The following is an 11,544-nucleotide window of genomic DNA, read 5'->3' on the forward strand; positions in this document are numbered from 1 at the left end:
AATAATGACCCTCTTGATTTCTTCCAACTGTCGACAAATGTCATTTATTGTTACCTGGGATGCTTTCCATTTACATTCCTGTCTCTTAGAAAGAACTACTAAATGATCGGCCAGATGATAGCTGCAGGTGCCTTACCTTTACTGAAACTCAAGCTACAGATTCACAGGCCAACATTCATATCAAGCTTTTATATATCAGATAATTTAGATGTATTGGAATACGAGAACTCAATTACGGAATACATTTTATGCTATAGTAGTACTTCGTGAAGAAAGGCATTTTATATTTGGAAGTTTTAAGCATTTGTATTTTGAAACTTCAGATTAGCAACTATGAGAAAGAACTGGAGGAAATGAAGCATATGACAAGACAGGAATATGTTGCATCATTAAGAAGGTAAGCTGAATTTTTTTACTTCATAAAAGATCAATAAAGTAGATTCATACATGAACTGATCATATCAAGTTTTATATTTTGATGAATCCATACAGAAAAAGTAGTGGATTTTCCCGAGGCGCTTCGATTTATCGAGGGGTTACAAGGTAAATTAAATGGCATGTAATTTTATTTATTCTGATTTTTCCATGAACAATTGTATTTGGGGAATTAGGTAGATATTATTTCTGACACGTTGAAATCAGTGTTGCCTCATTAGGCTAATAATCTAATTATTATATCTCTTCTACTCGAGTATAGGTCATCCAAAATGACAAGTATTCTTTTTAAAATTAAAGGAAAACCTATATTTAGAGATAAAGAAGCTCATGGACTTCATTGTATATTGTATGCCCGTTTATTATTTTTCTTGAAATATATCTGGTCGCTTTAGTAGACTGGATTGAAATTGTCAGGGTCGATGTTCCTTTTAGAAGGTTAAATTTAAGTACAGTGTTAACATGTTGGTGTAATGATGACTTCTAGAATGGTGAACTCAGTTATAGTGTTTATCTTGCTACTGTGAAAAATATCCTAGAAAGGACAGTAATGTTGTCTCTTATAATAGTTGAGATCATCTGTATTAGAACTTTAATTCGAAGACGAAAGACCGATGGTATGAATAAATCTTTGTAAGCTCATTCTCATGACAAACTTCATAGTGATTTTCACCCTTTGTTCAAACTTTGTAACGAAATTGCAATGTACGTAGATTATATTCAGTTACAACATTACCAAATTAAATATTCTTATGTGTAATAATAAGCATTTGTTAGAACATTATAATCATGTCTCATATAACATTTTGATCAACAGACATCACCAGCATGGTAGATGGCAAGCAAGGATTGGAAGAGTTGCTGGTAACAAAGATCTTTACTTGGGAACTTTCAGTAAGTAACACATCTCAATCAATTATTCTATTGGCTTGTTTGACTTTATCTTAACCTTTGTTTTTATATTTGGATTTCAGGCACACAAGAGGAAGCAGCTGAGGCTTACGACATTGCAGCCATTAAATTTCGCGGACTAAACGCTGTGACTAATTTTGAGATAAGCAGATATGATGTGAAAAGCATACTGGAGAGCAGCACATTGCCAATTGGAGGTGCTGCTAAACGCCTTAAGGATGCTGAAAATGCTGAACTGGCTTTGGATATACAAAGAAGTGCTAGTAATGGAAACCCTATTTCACATTTAACAGATGGACTAAATGGCTACAATAATGGCTGGCCCAACGCCATGGCATTCCATCAACCTCAGCCATTAAGCATGCACTACCCATATCCTCAACAAAGGTACTGTTATCGTCAAAAAGTGCATCCCGTTGTCGAGTGCTACTTGCAACGAATAATGTGTGGTATCTCTCGTAACTCTCAGATACCTAAGTTAGTACATGACCCTCGATTTTAAAAACAATTAAGGGCCTGTTTGGGAGCGATTTTTTCACCCAAAAAATTGATTTTTTGATCGTTATTTCACTATTTCAGCCGTCATATTGGACTTCTTCTCTCACAGGTGGACCCCACTTTTCTCCTAACGGTCAAAAAATCAATTCTCAAAATCACTCCCAAACGGGCTCTAAATGAATAATTTAGGAGGATGGTAAATTAGGCGTAGCTGAATAGCTTATATGAGGCTCTAATACGGTTACCAGAGGTCCCGTAAGATTATTCCTGTTTAGATTGAACTGATGAAGTTTCACATATATTAGATTGAGACGATGAAGTTTCCATGTAGATTAGACTGAATGAGTCCTGCTTAGATTGAATTCAACTGTTTATATCGATGATGATGGGTTTTTATCCATCATCTTTTAATTGATAGTCTATATTCTTATTCGAATGAGATACTAAGCGTGTTAAATTGTATCCGCTTCAGGTACTTGTGGTGTAAACAAGAGCATGATCTTGAAGTTAATCGTAACATTCACGACCTTCATCAACTTCATTCGGGAAATATGCAGAATTTCTTACAACCATCCGTACTGCACAATCTCATGAGCTTGGATTCTTCGTCCATGGAACACAACTCAGGATCTAATTCTTTGGTCTATAACAATGGAGCTGGCGGGGATGGATACCGACATTCTGCATCCTATCAATTAAGCGATGCAAATGGAAGTAATGGTAACTTCGCTGTACCGATGGGTATGGTGCTTGTTCAAGAAGGATTAAACCAAAATCAGACAAATGGTTTCGGGGAGAATGAGGTAAAACCACTCATGTTTGGATCAGGAGATCCTTATCAGACAAGAAACTTGATTAGTTATGAACCCCAACAACCTTCTGATGGTATGGAGAAGGCTAGTGTTTATGATCAGGCCTCTGCTAATTGTAACAACTGGATGCCTGCTGCTGTGCCAAATCTTGCAGCTAGACCTAACAATGTGGCTGTTTGTCATGGAGGCTCAACTTTTACGGTATGGAACGATACGTAGGATTCCACTAAGTTGATAGAAGATGGACGCCACACCAAAACCTTAAGAGCATGTTTGGCATGTAGTATTTGACAATATTGAGAAAAAATTTTAGGGTTTTTTTTTTTTTTATATTGTCATGTACAATCTTACTTGTGTTACCAAACATGCCATAAAAGTTAGTGGATCGAATTGATGTATGCATAATTAACCTCTAATTCTTTATCTTCTACCTGATAAGCCTTTGATCTTGTTTTTATTTTTACGTACATACAAATATGGAGAAATTACTAAACACGATAACATGACACATCAATTTATTGGTGGATAAAGTTAGGATGAGTTTCAATATTTGAATATAATTTGTTATCCACAATAGATTGACGTGTCATGTCATTGGAGTGTAGCATAAATTAAGTACCCGTGCTTAGAGCATATACAAGAGATTATTTATTTATAAAATGTATTTTATGTTATAAAATTAAAGAAAAGAGAGAAAATAAGAGAAGAAATAGAGAGTCAAAACTCAATTGTGTATTATTATGAATCAATGTCCTATATTTATGTGGTCCAAAATAAGAGTTATAATTGGAATAAAATAGATCTTCTAAATTAGATAAAACTTATCTATGTATCATGATAATACTAAATTATCATTAATAATTATCTCATTATTTTACATCACTCCCCCTTTGATGATTATTTGTACAATAACTGTCTTGTTAAAAACATTGTTTAATAAAAATCTAGTGAGAAAAATCTAGCTAGAATATTAATAAAATTATAATGTGTTATTTCGAGATCATATTATATTTTACTATTACTTTTTTAAGAATAATAAATCAATATTCTTCTGAAATATAAAGAATTTTAATGTCATGCTCTTCATGTGTAAAACATATTCTTGCTTACAGTAATAAGCACAATTTAATGATTTACTCTTCAGGAGTAAAAATGTAATCTATTGTTAGATTTTATATCATTATGCTCTTCAAGAGCAATAAAATTTAATCAAAACATCAATATCTAAATACATATGTAGAAAATGGACACGTAAATAAATATGGTAATTTAATTTGTGCTTTTATATAGAACCGATCAATATTCTTTAGGAATATTGAAATTATAATATCATGTTCTTTTGGAGCAATCAATATTCTTTTTTAAAATATTAATGACGTTGTGTTTCTTCAGAAACATCAATAAATTTATTTATTTATTTATTTATATTAAATTGTGCTTTCATTAGGAATACAATGAGATATATAATCTTCAATAGTATAAATACAATATTTTTCTAGAATATTACATTAATGATTCATTCTACCTTTTCAAGCTAAACAATATAATCTGTGCTCTACATGAGCAATAATGAAATATTCTTCTGAAATATTTATATAACGTGTATTGTGTTTCTTCGAGAACATCAACATCATATTCGTTCAAAATAAATATAATTTAAATTATGCTTCTTCAGGAGCATTGAGTCAATATTTTTCTAGAATATTGTAACTGTAATATCATGCTCTTAATGATCTAGTAATATTCTTCTATAATATTAATAATGCTGTGCTACTTCAGAAACAATAACATTATACATAATCAATTTAAAATTTATGAAAAACTATATACAAATATGTAGTCAGATTAAAAAATATATTAATTACCATATAAACATGATATGGATTTATATATTAATTACCAAACAAACATTAGAAAAAAAAATCTCCATACATAGAAGTTAACAAAATTGACTAAATCTTTTATTGATTAAATCTTTTACCAACATGCAGAAGACATTAAATATGCACGTAAATTTCATTTATATAAAAATTAAAGGTAAAACAAATATGTGACTAATTCAAAAGATAGAATTAATAAGTGAATAATATGTGGCAAAAATGATTGTATATGAATCAAAAGATATGAATTAATATGTGTATAAATTACACATACAAATAGAAAATAAAATTAAAATGTATACTAACGAAAAGCATAGGAGAATAAGCAATCTGGTTATGATGTATATGCACATCGAAAGAATTCACATGTCACTAAATTAATTTTAGTATATGTGATAAATATTTATATTTATAAAAATATTACTACCTTTATAAACTTTAAAAAATTAAGTTATCATGTTGATAACGTGTTATAAAACTAAAGGGAATAGAGAAAATAAGAGAAGAAATAGAGAGTCAAAACTCAATTGTGTATTATTATGAACCAATGTTCTATATTTATAGAGTCCAAAATAAGAGTTGCAATTGGAATAAAATAGATCTTCTAAACTAAATAAAACTTATCCATGTATCATAGTAACACTAAATAACCAACAATAATTATCTTATTATTTTACAACATTTTATGCATTATAGAGAATATTTTAATTTTAGAGAGAAATTTTTATACACCAACAATATTATCTATTTTGGTTCTTATTTTACTTTTTCCAAACCATATTTAGTTCGTGTTTGTCTGTCATTCTTTTAAAACTCTTTTTTCTATATATTTATTTTCATTCGTACATTCATACAATAAAATATTCTATCCGTAAACGAAATTTTTTCTACTTTTTAACCACACATTTTTCAAAAACTCTTTATTTAAAACAATGTGTGTGTGTGTGTGTAGAGAGAGAGAGAGAGAGAGAGAGAGAGAGAGAGATGTAAATGGTCAATCAATTCAAATATGATTTAAATAATTTATCAAGTATAGTTTAAATCTATAATTTATTAAATGTAATCATTATAAAATACGATACCTATTCATTATTCAAAAAAGTTAAAATAGAATCTTTTAAAACTTATTTTTAAGTATTTATTCTCTAAAATAGAGAATAACCTATATTTAGAGACTCTTAGGATGGTTTTAGTGGATGTATAAAATGTATAAATTCACCTCATGTATTTTTTTTAATCAGGAAAATAGAAGAGAAAACTATAAAAGGATTTGAAAGATATCAAATAGCACCACTAAAAAATAAGGCTAAGATTTAGGATATGCACAATCACAAATCCCTTCTCAACGAACCATTATTGTAGTAAAAAAAAGGCAGAAATATTGTAAAAATTCTTTAGGACCCGTGACCGTTTCACCTCCATGTCATTGCTTTGCCAAGCTTTCGCTTGTCGCAATTTGAAGATTCCTAATCTTTTAACTTGAGGATTAATTGAGAAAATTTTAATTCTTACCAAAAGAATTATACGATGGGCCCTGCTACTTTCACAGGGCCCCTGTATACACAGGGCTGAGCTGGCCCCCCAACCAATCACAGGGGGTCAGCTGTATACAAGGGCCTTTCCCTTATAAGATTTATCTTTTAAACTTGAAATTACAATGGTATCTTTCCCTTCAAAATTTCCGAAGACAGTCTCTCTCTCCTATTCACACTTGGCCAAGTGATTTGGCAAGCGACGGAGAGAGTCAAGGGCTTCGGCATCTTAGCACTTCGATGAAAAATAACTTATTTTAGCACATCTTCTGCTCGTGTATCTATTTGAAACTAGAAATACTAGTGACTTGTATTTGTATGAAAATGGAATGTGACGTGACAATCTAATTATCTCGATAAATAGCTTTTCATCAACCAAACTAACATAGATACGATGAACAAATTGAACATAGGTTCAATAAACAATTTCAAATGAAGCTTAGAGTTTAAATTCAATGCTTGGAATAAAAATAAATTTAGTTAACACTGCGAAATTTTACTACTAGATGATTCAGACACTACATTGTTTTCGACCGTTTTTACTCATTCTGGTGTCAACGTGAGTCATAGACGGGCCCAAGGCACCTACTTAATTGTAAAACATAATATGCTAACTGAAATTCTTCCTCCCACGTCCACCCATGGGAGCGGCAGAGCGCCTGCACTGGCCGAGACATAATTTGGTTCTGTGAAACCAAGTATGAAAGCATTCAACGGCGTTGCTGGCACATTACGCAAACAGCAACTGATCTAGGATTTGCATAGGTGCAATATTCACAAGACCAATGTCCTGAATCATCAATGTTTCGAGAACTGTTTGACCTGGACGTAGTTACCTTGCCTCTATTGCTTTTCCCCTTGCTGCCACCGCCTCCCAGATTTTTCGAGCTACCTGCCCTATTGCAACCGCCTTGGGAGTCTACATCTGACAGACCGTTTTCTAAAGCTCCGACCAAATTCTCAAAGTAGTTCTTAGTCACACTGCAATTAGAATTCGAAAATTTTGAATGAGATAAGGTTCAAGCAATTTCTTACAAAGAAATGAAAAAACTGAAGTGACAAAATACGGAGTCGAAAATAAAATTTGATGGAGAGCTGTAACTGCATAAATGTAAAGAAATGTCCTAAATGATCATACTTCTTCAATTTCTTTCAACTGCTACCCCTTTCTCCCTCTCCATTTTCCAGTCTGGGCTTTCTTTTCCTTGCTCCTCCTCATTTAAAAAAAGAGAGAGAGAGAGAGAAATCACTATTTCGGGTAAATATATTTACATCCCTTTGCCAACATTTCCGCCCTTTACTCCTTACTTCTCTGTCTTGTCCTAATTTTTTATGACTGACCACAAAAAATCAATTATTTTCTATTCTTGTTTTCTATGGTCTTAACCAAACATCTCTCTTAAGTTTAAAAAATAATACCAGTTTTCCCTTATTAAATGACCACAATAATGGACCCTAGAAAGATATGATTTCCTCCCATTAAAACGAATGCATCCTAGACAGCAGCACTTGTACCATATATGCCTCTATGACCAGTTACAACAATTTTATTTATTTTTTATTTATTCTTTTATTTTTTTAAATTCAGCTTTAGAAGTATTAATAAACTCTCCGCTAAGATTCTGTTCAATCAAGTTAAGCTTCCTATAGATTCTTTGAAATTGCAACTCCAACTGGTACAAGATATTTTCGATAACTAATTAAATGAACCAGGAACATAACCAGAAATCATCTCAGTGAGTACATTGTCTATTAATTTATAATGAAATTGGGACCATAACTCCAGAATATATTAAAAATACAAGAACATAATCTTCAATGATCTGTCTCACAAAATATTCACTGAAATTAAAAAAAGATAAATTTAGATTGATTATATGTTGAAGTCATATTAATTTCCACAATTAATTTCGACAAGAAACATCAGCAACCGAACCATCAGTTCAGCTAGAATGCAGTCTTACATGAAATTCTATAATTTAGATCTAATGAAGGAAATAGAAAATGTTCACTTGAAGAAACAACTATAACTGAACCTGGTAAGTCCAGCTAACTTTGTGCGAAACTCGTTAAAATCTTTCGATGGACCCTCAGCATTGAGATAGCCTTGAAATTCCTTCTCCGCACATTGATGAAGCCGTTCCAAACCAGACTCGGCCTCACCTAAAGAACACAAATACAATGTTACATCAAAAGAAAAGGAAAAAACACAAAAAATATATGAGCTTCCAATTTTACACAGACCTTGTAGGTACTCAAAAAACCGCTTCTTCGCCTGTTCATGCTCGGGTAAATAATATCCATATGCATATGTCCACTTCAAAACCCGTCTACATTCAACAATCTGCAAAAGGCAAATGTAAAGATAAGAATAAAATATGCAACTGCCTTGTGGAAGACCTCAAGAGGACCATAATATGTTCCAAGTCAGAGAACATCCTTGGTGACATTTCTTTTTGACCTATCTTTTAAGACTACTGGGGATAAGAACAAGACAGATTAATCTGCAAGGCACCGAATGCATGAGTTTTCAAGAATACTGCAACATCACACTGATGCGGATTGCAGCTCTTCAAAGATTCCCTCCAAGGAGAGAGGATTTATTATCAACTTTCTGTTTTGCGTAAAAAATCTGAAGATGTTGGACATTTTATGATTTTTAACCATGATAAACTAGGTCCAACTTCTAACTATTTGCAAGGAACAATCAGTTAAAAAAGCATGTTTCTATGCAAATATATCTATATTTGCATCTTGAGCAAGAAAATACAATGAATTATGATAATGTTGCCAGATGAAACTAAAACAAATTTCTTTAAATCCATCCTTTGGCTTTTTGGACGGGCCCTAAACTTCCTTATATCCAACTTCCAGCCAGAAGTGTCACATGTATAGACTGGCTGTATGAAATATTCCCTAAAAGACATCAACTTAGTGCCAAATTAATGCAGCCAATCAATACCACTTGTCAAAAGGAACTCGATGTGAAAATTAAAATTTACCTGTAGCCAGGCCTCTATTATGAACTTCAGCTGAGATTCAGGTTGACACTGTTTATCACTCAGCTTTTCCAGCTGCAAAAGAAAATTGTCATCAGTGCCCTCTGAAATTCGAACACAAGAATAATGAACGACTTGAGTAAGATCAGCAAGACATTTCCCTTTCCTCAAGGCCCAATCCATCTAACAGCTATCGAGAAGCTAATAGTCAACAACTAATGATTTACATTGAGCATACAAAATATATATAATTTCCTTTTCACTTGTCTATAATTTGTATTGCAGTTACAAAATTTTAAATACGTTCATTTCAACTTCTGCTTTCACAAGTACCGAATAGTTGTTAAAAGCATGTGCTCATTAGTTTCTGTGCCTCAATAATAATAATTATATCCCTTTGTTCATCATTGTATATTGGTGGTATGGGTGGTCCAAGGTTGTCTATGCGTAACATCATTGATCATAATAATTATACACCAAATACATTATAAAGGTATAATTTCAGCACAGGAAGTTGCATACTTGATTAGTACACGAGAAAATAGATTCATGTAATGGCCTATGTATTACCTATAAACATAGAAACATGTCACTACATAGAGAAACTAGGAGGAGACTGCTTTATATTGCTCATATCAAAATATTGAAGTAGTTTTCACATACAGGATATTGTCTTCATTCTAATCCATAGTTTATCTAAAACCGTTGATTTTAAATAAAAGCTAAGGTTTTAGCCCAGTATCACTGCACTAGCTCCTGAGTGCTGGAAAGTCTACCTACTTCAGGTTTTATGCTAATTAGATAATCCTGCATATCAGTTTTTCCCCCTCTAAATTTCATCATTCCAGTGTGCAGTTTATGTCTAATCCTCATCAGAATTTAACTCTTGTTCATCTATTCCCAAAATAAATATAGTTTCATGTCATAAGACAGATTTGTGTACATGCATCATGATACTTGTGTGCTACAGATTAGTTAATGGTATCGATCACTGTTTACAGTGCAATGTAAACGTTCTTTAACTTACTTTCGAGGATAATGAACAGTGCTCATTAAATTCATATCATATTTTACCCCTTTGTATCTTCAGGTATGAATTAATATACTTTAGAGACTTAAAAATTAATATTTATATTAAATACTTCAACTCTTGCACAAAAATCTCTGGCCATTGCGGATGGAGAGAGTTTGTTGTAAGATTAAAGATTTTTACATAACTATTAGTTTCTTAACTTTTATTTCTTTAAAGAAAGATACTAAGTAGAGAATTTTACTTTCTCATTATACGTTTAACAGAATGAAGTCAAAAGAAGGTATATCATAAAGTTCTATTTCTTTTGTATCTTCAGGTATGAATTATCGAGACTTAAAAACTAATATTTATATTAAATACTTCAACTCTTACACAAAAATCTCTGGCCATTGCAAATGGAGAGAGTTTGTTGTAAGGTTAGAGATATTGACATAACTATTAGTTTCTTAACTTTTATTTCTTTACAGAAAGATACTAAGTAGAGAATTTTGCTTTCTCATTATAAGTTTAACAGAATGAAGTCAAAAGAAGGGACATCACAAAGTTTTATTTGCCCTATGTATGCTTGTGTGGCTTCATATGAAGAATATCTTCTACAGTTGCTCCATTATATTATGGTCCGGTCCCACAAGAATGAATTTCTAGCTCTTCCCACAAAAGACATCAGTCCATGCCTTCAGCCACAGACTAAATTCTCCAACATTGCCTCTCTATTCTATTTTCCTTAAAATCTTCACCCTTTTTTAACTTTTTGGTGCAGAAGTTGCAATGTACAAGCTTAGCTGAAGCCAGGAAGCCGTTCACACTTGAAGGAACTAGGACTGCAGAAGAATGTTCAAAAAATCATCAAGGGTGGATGATTTCACATTTCACAGTTCAGTTGAACCCTTGGTTTTTAAAAGTTCAGGGACCAGAAAAATTTCTGCCTATGCATTTATCTCTCATCAGTGAATATCAGATCTCACCAGCTCAGTTTCAGTTTATGTCTTCTGATTTATTATTTTCCTGTGACGATAAGATTTCATTATTTCAGACTGTAGCCATGGTTACTTGAAACCCAGTAAAACTTCTTATAATTGAGTCAAATAGAAGTTCGTAGATTGGAGACACCATTCTCAAACACATTGACCACATCGATTAAGATTTCAGATAACATAGCTTCTTACTTAAAAATCCTCTAAATCTTTAGACAGGTAATCTGTGTAAAACAAGCTATTTCCAGGTTAGAATTCAGGTGCATTTCTCTCTCATAAGTAAATATCAGAACTCCCCGGCTCAGTTTCAGTCTATATTTTCTGATCTATGATTTTCTTGTGATGACAAGATTTCGAGCTTATTTGAACCTAAGAATGTATTTTGGAATAGAAGATTGATGGGAAATGTGTGGTTAAAAAATAAGGAAAAATTATGAATGTGCATGTAATATTATTTTATTGAAAAATG

The 11,544-nt window shown here is 32.2% G+C and overlaps 2 protein-coding genes and 1 pseudogene across 2 annotated transcripts in view; 1 reads left to right on the forward strand and 2 right to left on the reverse strand.

Annotated features, from left to right (window-relative positions):
- LOC111375563 overlaps nt 1-2,962 on the forward strand; it is a 4,416-nt pseudogene extending 1,454 nt beyond the window's left edge.
- Nucleotides 2,963-6,502: 3,540 nt separating this feature from the next.
- Nucleotides 6,503-10,307, reverse strand: LOC111375589 (probable E3 ubiquitin-protein ligase ARI8). Its single transcript, XM_022998428.1, has 4 exons — nt 9,072-10,307; nt 8,314-8,413; nt 8,106-8,232; nt 6,503-7,050 (listed from the first exon to the last, which is right to left on the reverse strand). The coding sequence occupies exons 1-4, from the start codon at nt 9,249-9,251 to the stop codon at nt 6,780-6,782; spliced, it is 678 nt and encodes a 225-aa protein (XP_022854196.1). The 5' UTR covers nt 9,252-10,307; the 3' UTR covers nt 6,503-6,779.
- A 572-nt stretch (nt 10,308-10,879) lies between these two features.
- The window catches only part of LOC111375565 (probable E3 ubiquitin-protein ligase ARI8), a 7,833-nt gene continuing 7,168 nt past the window's right edge, over nt 10,880-11,544 (reverse strand). Inside the window, exon 3 of the mRNA XM_022998400.1 lies at nt 10,880-10,922. Within this exon, the coding sequence (XP_022854168.1) occupies nt 10,880-10,922 (43 nt within the window). The remainder of the gene's footprint in view (nt 10,923-11,544) is intronic.

The sequence above is a fragment of the Olea europaea genome, unplaced genomic scaffold, assembly GCF_002742605.1.
Source record: "Olea europaea var. sylvestris unplaced genomic scaffold, O_europaea_v1 scaffold139, whole genome shotgun sequence".
Classification (NCBI taxonomy): Eukaryota; Viridiplantae; Streptophyta; class Magnoliopsida; order Lamiales; family Oleaceae; genus Olea; species Olea europaea.